This window comes from Leptopilina heterotoma, unplaced genomic scaffold (assembly GCF_015476425.1).
Source record: "Leptopilina heterotoma isolate Lh14 unplaced genomic scaffold, ASM1547642v1 Lhet_6, whole genome shotgun sequence".
Taxonomy (NCBI): domain Eukaryota; kingdom Metazoa; phylum Arthropoda; class Insecta; order Hymenoptera; family Figitidae; genus Leptopilina; species Leptopilina heterotoma.
The window spans coordinates 3,691,202-3,709,715 of record NW_025111137.1 but is presented as its reverse complement, the minus strand read 5'-3'; the positions used below and the strand labels follow the sequence as shown (position 1 = coordinate 3,709,715).

General features: G+C 29.4%; 2 protein-coding genes across 6 annotated transcripts in view; both read left to right on the top strand.

The window, feature by feature from the left end:
• The window catches only part of LOC122509101 (protein-tyrosine sulfotransferase), a 363,218-nt gene extending 357,181 nt beyond the window's left edge, over positions 1-6,037 (top strand). For 4 of the 5 annotated variants that reach the window (XM_043622879.1, XM_043622880.1, XM_043622876.1 and 1 more), the window contains one exon: positions 3,597-6,037. In XM_043622879.1, the coding sequence (XP_043478814.1) occupies positions 3,597-3,726 (130 nt within the window). In that variant the 3' untranslated portion in view covers positions 3,727-6,037. The remainder of the gene's footprint in view (positions 1-3,596) is intronic. The other variant, XM_043622881.1, reaches the window with a different exon arrangement.
• A 1,692-nt stretch (positions 6,038-7,729) lies between these two features.
• LOC122509170 (dolichol kinase) lies at positions 7,730-18,269 on the top strand. The gene is made up of 7 exons (XM_043622997.1): positions 7,730-8,090; positions 9,583-9,836; positions 11,451-11,671; positions 11,889-12,077; positions 12,161-12,370; positions 12,449-12,776; positions 16,758-18,269. Exons 1-7 carry the CDS (start codon positions 8,011-8,013, stop codon positions 16,889-16,891), a joined length of 1,416 nt encoding a protein of 471 aa, XP_043478932.1. The 5' UTR covers positions 7,730-8,010; the 3' UTR covers positions 16,892-18,269.
• Positions 18,270-18,514: the final 245 nt, after the last annotated feature.

The window sequence follows — 18,514 nt, the reverse complement described above, 5'->3', positions numbered from 1 at the left end:
ATATACATGGAAACAGATCTAAATAAATTTTTAAAAAAATGTCCTCGAAAATGTCCGGCGCTTTAGAAAAATGTTTTACTTTGAAAGAATGAACATTAATAATAAAAATATCAGGGCATTTCCAAATAAAAAAAATACGTATTTTTTTAATATTAGATACGTTTTTTTGCACTTTCTACAAATATTTTATGATTTTCGCAAAAAAATGACTTTTTTACATTTTCTTTTATAAAATCGCAAAACTTTCGTAATTTTTAAACCTTTTTTGTTGCTCTTGAGCTCATTTTTTTTACCTTTTTTTGTACCTTTTTATGATAAAAATTACGCAAAATGAAGATGATGAAAAACAAGGATAAAAATTCAATTTTTCGAAAAAATAAAAAAAATTTTTTTCTCAAAAAGACCATCTTTTTCTTTACAAATTTTCAGAATTTATTTGTACTCATGTGTTCTATCTATTTACCATTAAAATATTATTTTTTTTTTGTTTATTAAGAGAAAAAAATTATTTTCAATTTTTTATTAAAAATTCTAAAATTTTTCAATTTTTTTTCTATACTTGAACCATCACCTATTTTTTAATTTTTACCATCATTTTGAAAAATGTTGTCAAAATTGAAGAATATAGATAATTAACATGATTATTTAACTTGTTTTTTTAGAAAAAAGAATAAATCGTTACGAAAATAAACTTTTTTTCTCCTCATAAAAGAATTTTAGGGGCCGTACACATAATACGTCACGCGGCTAGGGGGAGGGAGGGGGTCTGAGAATTGTGACTAAGTGTGACATGGGGGGGGGTGAACTCATGTGTTACGTCACGATCTTTTAAATTCAAAGATAATAAGAAATTATATGTGACAATGTCACTTTTTCTAAATAAAACAAGTTAAGAATGGTTTGAACTATTTAATATCTATTATGTATCTGTTTAACATCTATTGGCATATTATTTATAATATGATAAATAATATCCCGTGTAGAAATATCCCTATTATGGCCATATTAGGGAATGAAACACACGGCCCGACCTGGGCCAGATCGGGGCGACGATCAAATGTGGATTTCCTGATCAGGGCCATATCGGGCCGTGTGTTTCATTCCCTAATATGGAAGGCCCGATCAGTCCCTGATCCGGACCATAGCGAAATTTCTACACGGGATATTCTCTTAATTTGAATCAGTTAAAAATCATGGTTTTAACTGTCAATCAGCAGTGACTGACTTTTTGCTTCTAAATCAGTTAAAAATAACAAAAATTATCCACAAAACACCGAAATTTTTCTAAATATTGTATATTAAAGATTTGCTTGCATAAGTCAAAAAATTTACTTGCAAAGTTTATTTTAAAATTGTGTAAAGATTTAAATTTCTCACTCCAATAAATGTCTATCGTCAAATTTTCTTAAAAATATAGCTTGAAACTTTCCTGAACATTTGAATTGCATTTTCGACTATACTTTCGTGAAAATCTTCCTGAAAATTTAACTTAAATTTTCGGAAAAGTTTCCCGCTAAACATTTATTGAAGTGGGATATTTAAATCTTTACACAATTTTAACTAAACTTTGCATTTAAATATTTCGAAGCTTGCGAGTAAATCTTTAGTAAATTTTTAGGAAAGTTTCGGTGCTATGTAGGTAGTTAAACGTGACTAATTGAATCAATCAAAAACAATTGTATTGAAACATCAGTTATTTTCAACTAATTGTCAGAAAAAAATATTACTATTTGAATTAGTGACTGATTTTTTGCTTCTAAATCAGATATTCTTAACTGATTCAATAATTTAGAGTGTAAGATATAATATACATATATATTGTCCAATGTATAAAATTTACAGTGAAATTTACGTGTGTGACGTGACGTAGGGGGGAGGGGGGGTTCAAGATTTGTGACGAAGTGTGACATAGGGGGAGGGAGGGGTTAAAAATGGTCAAAAATCGCGTGACGTATTATGTGTACAGCCCCTTATCAACAAATTTTTAAGTAATTCAATTCTATCGATGAATTTAAATAAAATTTTTTAAAATAATTACTACGAGGTATTCGACTAAAATTGTACTAAAAATAATTGAAATTCTGCGATGAGTTTGATTATTATTTATGAAAATAATGGAATTATTGTGAAGAAATTTTTAAAAAATTTGCAAATAATAATTAAATTCCTGTGAAATTATTTTATTATTTTATGAAAATAACTAAATTTTTACGTAGAATTTTATCAAATTTTTTTTAAATAATTAAATTCTTTTAGGAAATTTTATTAAAATAATAAATATTAACAATAAATATTTAATTAAGGAAAATTTTTAAAAATAATTAAAATTTTTGAAAATAATTGAATTTTTGAGAAGAATTGTATTATTTTTAAAAGCAATGGAAATTTTGAAGAGAATTTAAAAAAATTTTTGCAAATAATTGAAATTTTGCCATGAATTTTATTAAAATTTTTGAAAATAATTGAATTTCGAAGAAGAATGTTATTATTTATAAAGAGATTTGAAATTTTGACGAAAATTTCATTAAATTTTTTAATTTAATTGAATTTCTGCGAAGAATTTTATTACTTTTGAAAATAATTGAATTTTTGCAATCATTTGAAACTTCTCCAAAATTCAAATTTTTTTAGTGTTTTTAACTAAAATTCCTCGTTAAGTTCTTTAGAATTTCTGATGAAATTCATTCAAAATTAAAATTTTAGAAAATTTGAATATAAAGTGTTTTGAAGTTCATCTATTTATGAAAATTGAATCATCTTTTAAAATTGAATTAATTTTGAAATATATAAATAAAGTTATTCATTAAATAATTTGTAAGTTATAATTTTATGATAGTTTTTTAAGAATTAAGTTATTTAAAAAGAAATTATTGTCAGAAATGGAAAAAATTGAAGGTTTTGTATTAGAAATTAGAATTTTTTTTCTAGAAAAAACTATTAATAATAATATTTTAATTATTTTTCTAAAGATCTGCGTTCTGTTGAATGAACTACATTATAATTTATAAAATTCTTTACGATATCTATATTATTTAAATCATTAACATAAAAAAACATATTTATATTATATTGTGGTGTTAATAATCTAAATCAAAAATAAAACTCACTGAATTCTATAAAATTTAGTATAAGTTTTATGATTACACTTTGAAAAAGATTTCAAAAAAAGAAAAACTTGGTTATTTTTGATTAGAAAAAGATGAAAAAGGGGAAAAAGGTGACAAATCATCAAAAAAAAAGGTGAAAAGATGATAAAATTGAAATAAGGGGGCAAAAGGGGACCAAATGTCATGCCTGTGAATATTGAAGTTAATATAATTATAATAAAATGTTATTCTTTGCATCAAGACGATTCGATTGGTCTATATAAAGTATAAATTCTATTGGAATTTGGAGAATTAAACACGATTAAAGCCGAAAAATTTACATTTTTATTAAAAATGAATCCTAAAATAATTCACCAATAAATCATGCAAGTTCCTGGTGGCAAGTGGACTAACTAAAAAATTTTTAGTTAAACCACTTGCCACCAGGACCTTTACCCTGACACTATGTTCTCTGTTTTCCTATATAATTAAATGTGAAATCTTTTTCAGGGTTCTGGCAAACGATGATGCTTGGGCAGCAAAAGTTAAAGCACTTTCCTTGGTTGTTCCACCCTTGAATTCTGTTAACGCTGGCGCAGGAAACACAGAAGATTACCCAGATTCAACAAAATTCGCGTGACCACTGGATCATCAACCATTAGTAGGCTTCGACTCTTCTAATGCGTACATCTACAGTTATCTGTAAAATTACTCTCTTGAATTTCAAGTCACAGCGAAGAGTATTCTTAAGCTTGTAAAGTTAGTTGTAACTTTAGCTTATTGTTAAGAACATAATGATTAACTTGAAACTTGCGACTATCTCACAGACTGCACAGATTCAGTATACATATATATAAGTGTGTATGTAAAAGTTTGAATGGTTTTTTAAAGGACAAATTGTTGACAATTAATACGTCCGATTCTAAAAGTCGAAACAATTTTTAAATAAAAAATAATGAAATCCTTCATTCCTAAATTTATACGAAATATGTAGAAAAATTCTAAACAATATCAATATTATTCCTGTAGATTATTAGAAAATTTCTAATTTAAACTTAAAATTAATACATTTCTTTCATTCTTTAAAGAGAAAAAAATTATCTTTTCATAATCTTTTAGAATCTGACTCTGGAATGTCAACTTTTTACTACAATATTAATTGCTTGAATCTCGCATTTATTTATTACTAAACGAAAAAAATTCCATTTCTTTGTTCTATAAAATATAGAAAATTAAAATTTTTAATTCAAATATTAAATATAATAATTAATATTGTACGATTGACAAAAAATAATTTTTCATTTGCTCGCGAATGATTTGCACATGTGTTATCTAGAATTTTTCCTAAGATCGACTGAGCTTTTTTAACGATAGATAATTTTTAAGTAGAAAAAAAAATGAATGTAATGAGATTGTTTTGTAAATCGCTGTCGAACGAAGGCCAGTTTTTAAATCGTTTGAAGAATAAAATTGTTTTTTAAAACGAGACAATTGTTATAAATCTCTTAAGATTCAACAATTCAATGTACTTATTTATTTTAAAAATATGAAATAATTTTGAGAAATTATAATGTTAAAGTATTGAGTTAATGTCAATAATTGAGTGAAAATCTTCGAAGATAGGATCAGATCAATATTAATTCAAGAATCTGTGTGCGACCCTAAGACTTTGTATTAATCAAAATAAAGAAAACGAAAAATGTGCTTATCTTTGCCATATACTTGAAATATTTTTAAATCTAGTTTTATATATAAAAAAAAATACTTTTTATTTAAATCCAAGACTGGAACTTAAGAAGATCTGATAAGAGTATTTTAGAAGTAATTTACAATTTCATTTTTGAATATTTTTTGAAAATGTAAAAATTTTGCTTCTTCCTGTGTCGAAAAAACTTTGGAAATATTTTTTAAAAATTTCCAGTCCGTAATTTTACTTTTCATGAAGAAATAATTTTTTAAAAGTCTTTTGAGCCACTTCATTATATTTCAATTAAAGTAATTGTTGATTATTTTTCAAAAATTATAATACTTTATAGACATATTTGTAGATATATGGATTTTATTTTTACTTCAGAAATACTATGCTCAAGTTTGGTTTTACAGAAAATAGTCAAAACTATTGTTAAACTTATTAAATATTAAGAACTAAAAATATTATTTCTATATAGAGTATTAAAATTTTTTGAAAACATACTTCGTGTAAAATATAATGAAGTGGCACTGTCAAAATGTTTTCTGTGATTTGTTTCACTAAAAATATTAAACAAAACAATTTAGGCATATAAATTCTGAAAATTCCAAGTATGTACTTGGAACAAGTTTTTCTTCGTCTGTTACATATTTAAAAAATTTCGATCCATTGACAAAATCTAAAAGTTCATAAGCATAAAAAAACAAGAAAAAATTAACAAACTCGCAATTTGGTTTGGGTCATTTTTAAAAAAATTAAATTTATCTTTAGTTATGAAATTTATTTTTATTAGTTCTTAGTAATTTGTTGAAATTTATCTTAACATCTTTCCATTTTGATAAGTATTAATTTTAATTGAAATTATGTCGATGGTTCAAGAATTCTTGAATATGTACAAAATTTCGATGTGTGAATAGATTAAAAAATGTGTTATAGGTAAATTAAAAATTTATATTGAACATTTTAAGTATGTTAAGATGAATGGCATTAAGTGATTTCACAGATACGTTTTGCACGCAATTAATATGAGAAAATAATGTTCAGAGGCGAAACAATATTTTGTAAACTTTAGATTAATGAAATTACGGGACAAGAACTATTTAATCGATTTCTTTTTAATTTTAAAATGTGTATTACTTATAGAATGAACTTCCAACCGTTAAGTTAAATTTCTATTTTACAGCTATTATTGACAAGTGTTGCATTTCTGTCAGCATTGTTGTTATCTATCTTATACGAAATTAAATTATTTTAATATTAAGTAACTGGCTTTTATTTCAATACTATTCCTTTAAAAATAGATTCATTCAATGATTAAAACCATATTTTTAACATTGATCTTCTCATAAAAAGTAATAGGATGAATAAAATAAAATTAAAACAAAATATATCCTGCCTTATTACCTGTTAGAATATAATTTAATTATTCAAGAACAAAAATTGTTCCGCGCCATAATTGGCACATTTCCATTGAATTTTCTATTGCTTTAATTTGTTTAAATAATTAATTTTTATAAAGCTTTACTAATGTTTTATTATTTAAATGACACGAGCTTTTAATTTAATATCCTACAGCAGGTCACAAAGATCAATTACAGGATTATCGCTGAAGTAATTACAATATTTTAAGAATAACTATATAAAAGATAATTTTAATTTTAATACAATACGTAAACTATGTTAATGAACCAACTCCTCTTTAATTTAAACACATCGCTTGCGCAGAAATGAAATCAAGAAAATCATCTAATTCTTTAAGTGACGAATCCGGGAGAATATACATAAAAATGAACACAGTAATAAAAGCTGAACCCTCAATTATTAATTTAATTGCAACAATATTAAAATTAGGAACAGAAGAAACTATATTTGATATATAAAAATTAATTGAATCAATTCTGGATTTAACTACAGTGAGAACTCCCTTTCCTCTTTTATTAATTCTATCATCTCGATAGACATCAAATGAATCAAGTTCAAATAATTCAAAAGTAATCCAATTTAACACATTGGTAGTAAGCCAGGTTTCTGTGAATATGAGAATGTCATATTCAGATACATTGCGATTAGAATTTAAAATATTTAATTTCTTTTTTTAGTTTAATAAGCCATAAATCTACTTCTTTCATTATAATTGTCGAATTTTCTATTTCAAAGACAGCTATATACAAGAATCGTGCTATAATTGGCACATTTACCCTGTAATTATAACAAAGTTATAATAAAAATGTTATTAATTTCCCCCCAAAAAATTGGAGTTGTGCACTATTATCTGTGATCAGTGGATAATAATAAAAAATTGTTAACATCGTTGCAGACGTTAACTATTAACATTATCAGTTAAAATAATATTGTGAATGGTCTGTTCAGGGGCCAGATTTATTCATAATCTCGGAAGGATCTCAGAAGAATAAATACTCAACTTTTTTTCAATATCACACTTGGTTATAATTAATTTATTTCTCACAAGGCATTACTCATTAAATTAGTGCCCAGTCTCTCGATACTACAAAGGAATGGCGACGAATCTAACCCTCGAGTCTCATGCAGCCTCCACTCACTCTCTTTTCGCACATGCGTACATGTTACACTTCACTTTACTTCTACCATCATATCAGTCCATCACACATATCTGTTGTGTACATGTGTCAGTCAGCCGTCAGGTGCTGTCTTCTAATGGTAATGTTCTGAATTATACACCGAGAAACACCGTCGATAAAAAAACTTATTAGTCAAGAATTTATTTCATTCTAACCCAAAACCATTTAATATGAAGCGAATTAAAAAACTATAATTCTAAATTAATTTCCAATTCAGAATAAATGACGGATCCAGTTAAGATTTTTGTGTTATTTTAAAAAATTGTTATTAACTTTTAAAATTACCACTCTTATTTGATTGGTTGCAATTTTAATTTTTTCAAGATTGGCAATTCTTCTTTTCAGAAGAACTGGCGCATTTGCGACTACCTTATTGGTGACTCTGCTTCGAACCAACAAAATGTTGATTTTTATTTTCATTACATTTTTGTAATTTAGTCTAGATACATATATGATATATATTCCAAGTTTTAAGATATATATTGTTGATCTTTGTAAATATCTTACACAGTCAAATATTAGTTTACGCATATGTATATTTTGCACACATTGTGCGGGGGTGTGGTATATTGTGAATGAGTCCCTATACATTTTATAGTTAATGACATCGTCATTTAAATAATTAAGAAAAGCCATGGAGGCTATAACCAAATTATATGTAAATATGGGGGAGAGAATTATACAAAATTTAGAATCGAACAAAATTCGTCACCGGTAAGTATATACGTACAATTTAAATCTTCCATTATTGTAAACAAAGTTAACATAACCTATAAGGAATTTATAATTCATGCATGTATGCTTTTAGTCATATATAAGTTTTTTCAATGATTTGCAAAAAAGGTTCGTTTGATAATTACGTTTAATTCTCTTATTAATTTATTATTGATTTACATGAAATTTTCAATAATTTTTAATTTTTATTTTATACTTATACGTTTTATACTATTGCTATTTTTATTATCTGTTTTATCAGACGCAGATTGACTTTTTTATTTTAAAAAACTCAATTCAAATATGAAAGTTTTATCATCAAATTTGAAGTTAAACAAATATTTACTTTTGTCTTCATAAATCTCAATTAACATTTGTTATTTTGAAATCAAAGATCATTAAAGTAACATATTTTAATATTTTTGTGTACTTATTTCTTTACTAATTTATCTTCTAGTGCATGTTTTAATACCCACAAAGGAAAATCTTTTTCAGGAATTTTGCAGCAAGTTTACATTATAATATTAATACATATATTTATATAAATACAATTTATATATATATATATATATTATATTTTATATATTATATTATATAATTATTTTAAATATAATTTTTATGTAAACTGGCTGTAAACTTCCTAAAAAAGTGTTTGTGTAACTCTACAATTTTAATCATATGTAAAACTATATTGTTTAGCTATATAGATGTAAAATATTTTAAAATTCATAAGTATCGATGACTGCGCTTATTATATAAATGAAAAACGACGTTAATTACACATTATAATACCGTCAGTCTTCATTTGAAGAAAAACAACTTTCTTGAAATAATCATTCTTGTCAAATTGTTAAATGACTCTAAACAAAACTAAATTATTTATTCTATTCCCTGAATAAGAAATTAAGAAGAAAATAATAAATTTAAAAATAAAAATTAATTAATACAAGAATTATTATGACCTTACATTTTTTTAATCCAACAAAACATTTACAAAATCTGATAACATTTTATTTAGAGTGTAAATGACTTTTAAATAATTATAGTAAATTCTTTAACGTCCGAGTGGTTTTAGTAATAAGACAGAAATACGAAGACATTCAGACAAAGATTCCTTTAATGTTACTCCAACGTTTCAAAATGTTTAAATTGTCCTGATTCAAATTTTATTTATTAGTTTTGTTTTATTTGTTGTTTGTTTGTTCTACTATTTATTATGTGTCTTATTATTTTTATCAAATGGATTATTAATTATTTTTTGATTCTGTATGGGTGTAATATTTTAATTTTCTGACGAATTTTAATTTATTTATGACAAATTTAATTTCTGACTGTTGCTAAATTGACTCCCTGAAGAGGAAATCTTTGGATTTCGAAACGTTGGAGAAAACGAAGATATTCAGACAAAGATGCCTTTAATGTTATTAAAGGCATCTTTGCTTGAATATCTTCGTTTTTCTGTCTTAACTTTTAAATAATTTTTTTTTTTCAGAACAAAAGTTAGTCCAGGATTATGGATTGGGCCTTTAATGGGTTTTTGTGCAACATCAACTTTATTGTATGAAGATCATAGTTATTCGGAAATTTGTTTATTGGAAGGATTAACTGGAATTGGATTAATTATAAGTTGTTTCATTCTTTATATTCTTTTATCCACCAACAATGTGGTGGTTAAAGATTTTCAGGTTGTCTACTTCCTTCCATGTATCGTAACATCCACACTGTATCTTCTTGTTGCCAACAAAGGTATATCCACTCAAAAGCTTTATTTTATTTTCAGCATTTTACTAAATATATATTTGGAATAACATAAAGAATCTAATTTTTACAAAGTAAAAAAGTAGAAATAAAAAGGTAGTTTGGTAGTTGAAATTAAAATTAAAATAGTCCTTAATTTCTTGAAGTTTGTATACATTTCTTTAGGATGTATTTCTTATTATCTTTACTGCTTAATTTTATTTAGTACTTTTATTTTAATATAAAATCGGTTTCAAAAAAAGATAAAACATTGCCGAGAAGTTAAGAGAGATATTACCACATCGTGACATATCAGTGCGAAAATATTCCGAGAAATTGAGTTTGAGAATTCCAAGAATTGGGAAATCAATAAGAGAGATATGACGTCATTGGGAAGAAAACGTTTTCAAGAAATTGAGTCTGTTTTTAAAGCAGGAAATCAATGCTGAACAATTAAGAGATGGATGGATCAGCATCAATGTATTATGTCTCAAAATAGAAAACAAACATAGAAATTTATTTTTATTGTCCTCATCGTTGGTCTATTCTTGTCGTATTTACAGAATGGAAGATTTTAAAAAAAGAGTATAAGTTCAAGGGTACAAAAAGTTTTAAGAAGAAATTTTTTTGGGGACGAAATTAAAAAATGACAAATTTAAGTGTTCTGGCTTATCAACTAGATAAAGCACTTCAAATTATACGGTTGAACCTAAAACTAAAAATGACATTAAAGACAACTATGAAAATAATAATGATAAAAAGATATTTTCTCATATTATGGATCAATTTCAGAAAACATAAAGAGATTATTGAAAACATTGAATATTCAACCAATTTTTAGTGTTAATTCAAAACTAGATAATTTTATTAAACTAGGAAAGGGTAAGGAAGAGAGACATACTCAATGCAATTAGGCCATTAGCTAATAGTCTGGGTTATTTTCTAATGGCCGGACAGTAGACAAAAGCATATTTAAATATACTTGTAACTTCTACTCGCCTAGAAAAATCAGACTATTAACTGAATATTGTGCTAATAGGCTACTATATATTCTTAAGGCCATTAGAAGAAACTCTGTTTATATTTCAATTCGACACTCGTTAATGAATAGAAATATTTGTAATTGTCTAATGAGGAAACAAGTATTAAATTGGTACAAAACATGGTATTATAAAAGGGTGGTTTCCCAGAACCGACATAAAAATTGTAGAAACTACGGTTTTATTGGTAAATGACGTGCCTACGGGTGAATATTCAAGTCTACGAGAAGCTGCATCTCTTCAGTCCCTAAGTGGAGGTCAGGGATATAAGAAATGTAATTGCAAAGTTATCGAACAGCAGAACGAAAAGATGTGCTTTCTTTAAAACTTTCTAAAACAAAAAAAAGAAAATTTGAAATACATTCTAAAAGATTGAGTACATATTTTAAATAGAAGATTTTTCAAAAAGTCTATGCTTTGATATTTTTTGTAAGATTCTTTATGAACAAGAAATACATGCCTAATAAGTTTGTGTCTGCTCCTTATTTTGTTTTCCAACCAGAAATTATTGATGTAATTTTAAGACAACATCAAATTGGTACTGTATTTAATAAAACTGTGATATTTAATTAATCAAGAGCAGGATTGCTAGTGAGTGTAGCATGGGGTTCAAGTGTTGGAAGTTTGAGTACCTGGGGTGTCGTTCAGGTGATGTCACAATTTCCCAGTTGCTTCACTGTTGGCGAGGCTACAGCAGTGACGCATGGACTTGTTTTGTTCTTACTATCGGCCGCCACCAATATCCCCCTTAGATATCATTTACCACCAATTCATAACAATGATATTGCAACCGTAATATTGCAAGTGAGTTTGAAATTTTCCAAAAGATCCCTTTTTATTAACGTTCCATTTTTTTTTTCATTTGACCGTTAACTAATAATTAACAAATTTCATCTCTTTATCAATTAAAGTCTTTAAGTTAAGACATCTGGCAACATATTACTTTGTTAGAATATGAAGATAAATAATGCATGATGCTAAACAGTTTTTTTCAACTCGTTTGCATTTTAATATCTTTCAGGTGGGAATACTTTATGTGTTGTCTCTCTGCTTGGTGTGTAAACTTTTCCCTCGATTACGAGAAACGAAACAATTTTACGCATGGATTTTCGTAACAAGTGCGTTATGGTTATTCCCAACCTTACATTCTTTGTTAGATCGGAGTCCAATTCTGTGGATATTCTCATATATTTTCAGCAAACCATCAAGAGTAAGTATTTGATGATAATGCTAATAATGTTTCATGTCCGAGACAAAAATTTGTTTCCTTTCCAAAAACATAATTTTTTTTAGATATTCTTAATGACCATCTGGTCAATCTGCTTTTTATTATCATGGTGTTTTATAATACACAAACTTAATTTGAAAACGAAAGCAACGACTTCGGATAGAAAAGTCTTTCATGTTTTGGCATCAATAGTTTTTATAGCTGGATTAATTTGGGAGCCTGTCTTATTGTACACAGCAAGTGGTGCAGCTTTTGCTCTACTGACAATGTTGGAAGTACGTTTAAATAAATTAAATACAAATGTCAAAACTATTAGCTCTGCATTATGTTAATTAATTATTGAAAACTTTTAGCTGTTTAGATTTTTAAATATACCGCCTTTAGGGAAAATTTTGCATCAAGGGTATGCTGTATTTGCCGATGAAAAGGATGAATTTGTTTCTTTAACACCACTGTATTTGCTGTGCGGTTTATCATTTCCTCTCTGGATGCCAGCCAACGACACAGCACTTTTGCCGTTACTCAGTGGTGTTCTCACTGTAGGAATTGGAGACGCGGCTGCTAGTTTTGTCGGTAGCAATTGGGGCAAATATAAACTGAATGGTTCGAGGAAAACGATGGAGGGTTTAATTGCCTGCATTACGTCGCAACTTGTTTTAATTTATATTCTTGCAGGTTTTGGTAAGAAATTTTTTTGTATATAAAGGGGCGCTCAAATATTATGTACTCTTTTAACAGGGCGATAAATGGTTTATTTAGTCAGTTATTATAAACATGTTCACCGACACATTAAGAAAGAAAACATTTTCAGGGGTGCCATAAAAATTCAATTACCTATTTATTTATTTATCTTTTTGTTTAGAGAATTTTGGGAAATATTTAAAGAAAAAATAAATAAAATAATAAATGACATAATAAATTTAATAAACTGGCGACCTATTGCCAGCCCGACCCACTAAAACCCGTAACCCTTCTTTTTACCCTCCCTCGGAACTATCGTAAGACTTATTAGCCTTCGAAGGTGGCGCTCCAACTCTGTCGCTGATGCGACCTTCTTCTTTCTCTGCAGTTCTCCTGTGTCAATAGTTAAAAAAAAATTTAAACCATTTCAATGTCTAAGCGGAATTTACAGCACAACAATAAAAAACAAATGCTAAAAAGTGTAAAAAGTCAAAAGATATAATAGTAAACGGATATAAAAAAAACAGAAACATAAAAAGTAAACAGATATATGTAGTTAAAAGATAAAATTGTATAAAGACAAATAAAAATCACAAAATAAATTAAAATTGTATAAGGACAAATAAATCACAGAATAAATTAAGATAATACGGAACAAAACAAATTTAAAAGCTGATTAAATTACGCTTTTTGGCGGCCGTCGAGTTCTTTTTTCGACATAACCGAGATTATAACATGACTGTTTACACCTTCAAACATGGCCCGCCTCTCCAAGTCTCACTTGTTGCATGAGAAGAGGGTGTGCTCTGCGTTGTCCACAGGGAACTGGCAGTACGCACACACCTCATCTTCGCGTAATTTAAAGCGTTACAGGTACGCGTTAAAACACCCGTGCCCTGTAAACGCTTACGTCAAGTAATAGGAAACCTGACTTTGTTTCCTATTTATCCAGGTGGCGAGTGCCGGGATAAAGCGATAAGTCTATCGACCCTTTTCCTTACCATCCCATCTTTCCTGCCATCTATCTGTGAGCCTGCGCCTCGCTTCTTTGCGGATCAGGCCCTTGCTAGGTCTAATTTCCTCTTCTGAGGAGTTTCTTTCTCTCGCCAAAAGATCTGCTGGCGGGACACTTGCAAGGACCTGCACAGCACTCGTAGATACCGTTTTATACGCAGAGATGATACGTGTTGTTATCGATCTCTGCGCCGACAGTATCTTTTCACAGATGGTCACACATCTTTTACTCCTTAGGAATGGGGCCCACGCTGGTGCTGAATAAAGCATTTCAGCATGGGCGACACTCGTCACCAGTCTTCTTTTTTGTTCACTGGGTCCGCCTACATTTGGCATTAACCGTGAAAAATTAGCCGCACATTCGATCGCCTTATTTGACGCCGTAGCCATGTGATGGTGAAAGTTTATTCTTACATCCAACTCCACACCAAAGTATTTAAGTTGTTTACTCCACTTGACCTCGAATCCGTCTATCACGACGACAAATGGACCTACCCTCGAGCCTTGAAGAGCCCACCGCAGCATCTCTTCCTTGAGAGTGCAGGTGTCTCCCTCATATATAACCCACCTGTCGCTAAGATAATTATCCATTATCCCCAACAAGTAAGGCGGCATGTTTTTCTTTCTCATCGACTCGATAAGATCTTTCCATCTTGCGGAGGACTAACCTCTGTCGCTTACAGTCGTGGAAGAACTCTCCTCTCTCAAGGCAAAGATTTAAGCATCGAAGCAGAATCTGGGGTGAAGTGTCGATAACCAACTTTAGGATCTCGTTACTTATCCCATCGATTTCAGGCGCCTTGCCTGTTTTCAATCTTTTGCCTGCGTTTTTCAATTCACTAAGTGTGAAAAGTTCTTCCTCTTTGACTTTGCAGGAACTCCAGTCCATCCTAAGGTATGGCTCTGCAGGAGGAAACAAAGACTTTATTATCTGTCTAACCCAATCAGGATTGTCCAGGCCGGGGGTCTTTTGCCTCGTCACTAATTTCTTAGTAACGATTTTAAAAGCCAGACTCAACGGGTCCTTATCGACTTCCTTGATTAGGTCCTTCCAGCTACGGCGTCGCGACTTGCGGATCTCTTTTTTGAGGTTCTTTTTCGCCTCCTTGAAAGCCTCTTTCAGCAAGAGATCTCCCTTAGATCGGGTATATGTCCTTCTGCATTGCAAGCGGTGACTATGATGTTCCTTACCGCTCGCACCTCCATATCCAAACTGTTCGGCCTTACCCAGCCCAAGTCCTTAATTAAGAAGGCTTCTCTTAGGGACTGGCCGAACTTCTCCTTGTCGAGTCTCTTAATATTCCACGAAGAGGTTTTGCGACTAGGAACATCCTGTCTTTTTCCTCCTCGTGTGTCTCCCATCAAGACTGAGAACTCAATGTACTGGTGGTCACTTGCAGTATATTCTTCAGAGACCCGCCAGTCGCTTATGCGGCTCAATATTTCAGACGATGCGATCGTTAGATCTATAATCAATCCGATCGCACCTCGTCTAAACGTCCATGTATTTCCCCGGTTTACCACTAATAGGTCGTTCCTGGAGATCATTTGTCAAATCAGAATTCCTCTCTTGTCGAGTCTCGTCTCACCCCACTCTGGCAACTTTGCGTTAAAATCGCCAATGATGATGACATCCAGATTTTTATGCTACCAAACTTAAGCAGAGTGTTACTTTCTGCCTTTGTCAGGCGGGCCAGAGCTACCTTAGTTCCTCTGTAGCGCGGCAAAAGTCGGTACTCTATGGTCAGGTCGGGTTTACCCAGCTTTTCCCTCAGTGCTGAGCTTCGAAGGGGGCTTCGAGAACTCTTTTTTCTCACCTGAGGGCTTTTTTCTTGGAGCCCGTTTCTTCCTCTTTTCAACAACTTTAAAATCGTCCCCATCGTCTGTTCCGTTTTTTAAGACGGTATCAGCATACGTCTTGTTTGGACTACTTGAGGGCGTTTCTTTAGATCCAACTAGCGACATAGAATTAAGCTGTGGAGCATCCTTTCGCTTAATCCTCTTTTCGCTTTGAGTCGCTTGTTGTGGACTCACATCTGGGCTTACACCTTCCCTGGGGCGTTTATTAACATTTTTTGCCTTATTACGGCCTGTAGCTGCACTATCTAGAGTTGCAGTAGCTCTCTTCGTCTGCCGTAGAGTTCCCACAGTTGGAGTTTGTGGCTCTTGGTCTTTAAATGGCTCGGGGATAAAACGCAGATTACTGCGAATTATATCGAACGCACCTTCCAAAACCGTGAAGCCATCCTGGATGTCACGACTGACGTTCCTTTGGCGCTTGAATGCTTGACGCACGCTTTTAAAAATTCCAGAAATAGCCAGGAACTGATTTGCTTCATAGCTTGTCAGCTGATTTTTGTTTTGCCCCCCCCCCAAATCCGTGGTGTTCAAAGAGACACCGTCAGGATGAAGTCCCATGGCACCGTTTTGCGTTGCGTTTTGTAACTAGGCAATGAGTGTGAGAGAGATGGAGATATATGTTTGCTATATTTGCACTCATGGCCTAGTTACAAAACGCAACGCAAAACGCTGCCATGGGACTTCACCCTCATGAGTATTGTCCCCTTTCGGGGTCCCTCCTTGTGGTAATTCAATATTATTTTTAATCTTGTAAAGAATGTTATCAAAATTTTTTTTAATGAATTTTATTTAAATTTTTCAAAATAATTGAATTTCTCAGAACTATATTCTTTAATTCTCTGAATATAATTGAATTATTTTTTCGAGAAACTTCATTCGAAAATTAAAAATAGTTGAATTGGTTGAGGGTGGAGTCCCATGGTAGCGTTTTGCGTTGCGTTTTGTAACTAGGCCATGAGTGTGAGAGAGATACAGATATAGGTTTGCTCTATTTGCACTCATTGCCTAGTTACAAAACGCAACGCAAAACGCTACCATGGGACTCCAGCCTGAATCGCTTAAATTAAGAAAATTTAAAGAAAATAACGTCTCTTTATTTATTTTCAGGTTTAATTGAAGATAAGAGACACTTGTTTAGAAGTACGTTTGCTGTAATAGGAGTTTCTATTGTTGAGACAAGAACGGAGCAAGTTGACAATTTGGTTATGCCACTTCTCATGTACCTATGCCTTTTGTTGTGAAAAATTTATCTGTTATATTTTTGAGTTAAAACTCGATATTTATGTACATTTATATCTGAACACGTAATTTTCGATTTATAATCGTCATTTCTCGTGTATAATTGTTTCTCTTTTCTTTTCTTTTATTTGTTTGAAAATACATGTTTAAATAAAATATTCCTTTTTTAACGAATTGAAGAATTTCAAATCTTCAAATATGTACTTTAAGTATATAATTTTAACAAGAAAGGCTGATAACTACAAATTTAAAGCTATTAAACTTTAATACAAAGATCTATCAACTTGTTTATGTAAGTTGAAAATAATATTTTACGCTTAAAAGTTAAATTATACGTGAATAATTGTAAAAAAACAAGTGCCAGATTAATAATTACTGAGAACTTTAGAAAGAAATCGGACAAGCACTTAAAACAAAAGGTATCGCCGATTGGTAGCGAATACATTTCTATCATAATTTGTCAATTAATAATGTTCAGGGTGACAACAATTTAGAAAGATCTTAATTATTTTGTAAAATATTTGTAATTTTATATATATATATTTCAGTTTTTTTTTGAGAATTTTTAACTCGTGAATTATATTATTTATTTATCAAAAAATGACAAATTATGAATTGAATTTATTCTCGATCAGTCAGACTTGTAAAAAGATTCGAAAAGTTATTTCATCTTTATATTTTTATGTTAAAGAATTTTCAATGAAAAATTGTTTTAGTGAAAATGTAAACAACTTGTATTTTAAAATTTTGAACCATTAGAAGCTACATTCTGTTACTAAATTACGTAAATGTAACTTTTAATCTTCAAAATTTTTAAAAATAAAATTCACTTTTACTGAAACCATTTTGATTTTAATTGATAAAATTTAAAGTTTTTCAGAGTTTTTAATGGAAATTACGAAAAAAATCAATTTAGACTGTAACAGTTGTTCTTATACGTTAATTGATTCTTCATTTACTTATTATAAACTATCTGATGCTTTTTAAAGAAAATCGTATATTTAATGTTTTGTAATATTTTTTAAAGTTTTGTAAAGTTTTTAATATTTTTAACAAATAATTTGGAAAAATAGTATGAATGCTGTTTTATTTATGAGAATGGTTTGAAAGAATCAATTTAATAATTGAGCGTCATGTGAAGTTATTAATATTATGTTTATTGTATAGCTTGATAAATAATGGTAAATAATTATTTGAATGTATAAATATTTTCTTACTTTTGTGTTTAACTTTAACAATAGTTTATTAAAACAAAAGTCTATTGATGAAACAATCTAACTGTTGCAACGCAGCATTCCTTGTGAAAATTTTGTCACATAAATTTTGCTAAAAAAATTGTAAAAAAAAGCTTGAATTTTAATAAAATATTTTTCTACTTCATAAAATTGTTTTGTCTACAATTTATTACCTACTTTATTTTTTTAATCAATAGAAATAATAATCGATTTTTTAAATTTAACTTCTTAAAGTTCTTTTCCATTTTTTTTTAAAAAACGAAATTTGTTATTTTATTAATTAATTAACTATAATAATCAACAAATTCATATATTCTTTTTGTCCACATCTGAAGTTAGACTTTTGGGTATGCTTTTGTGTTTTTATGTCTTCATAGGTAATTTTTTTTT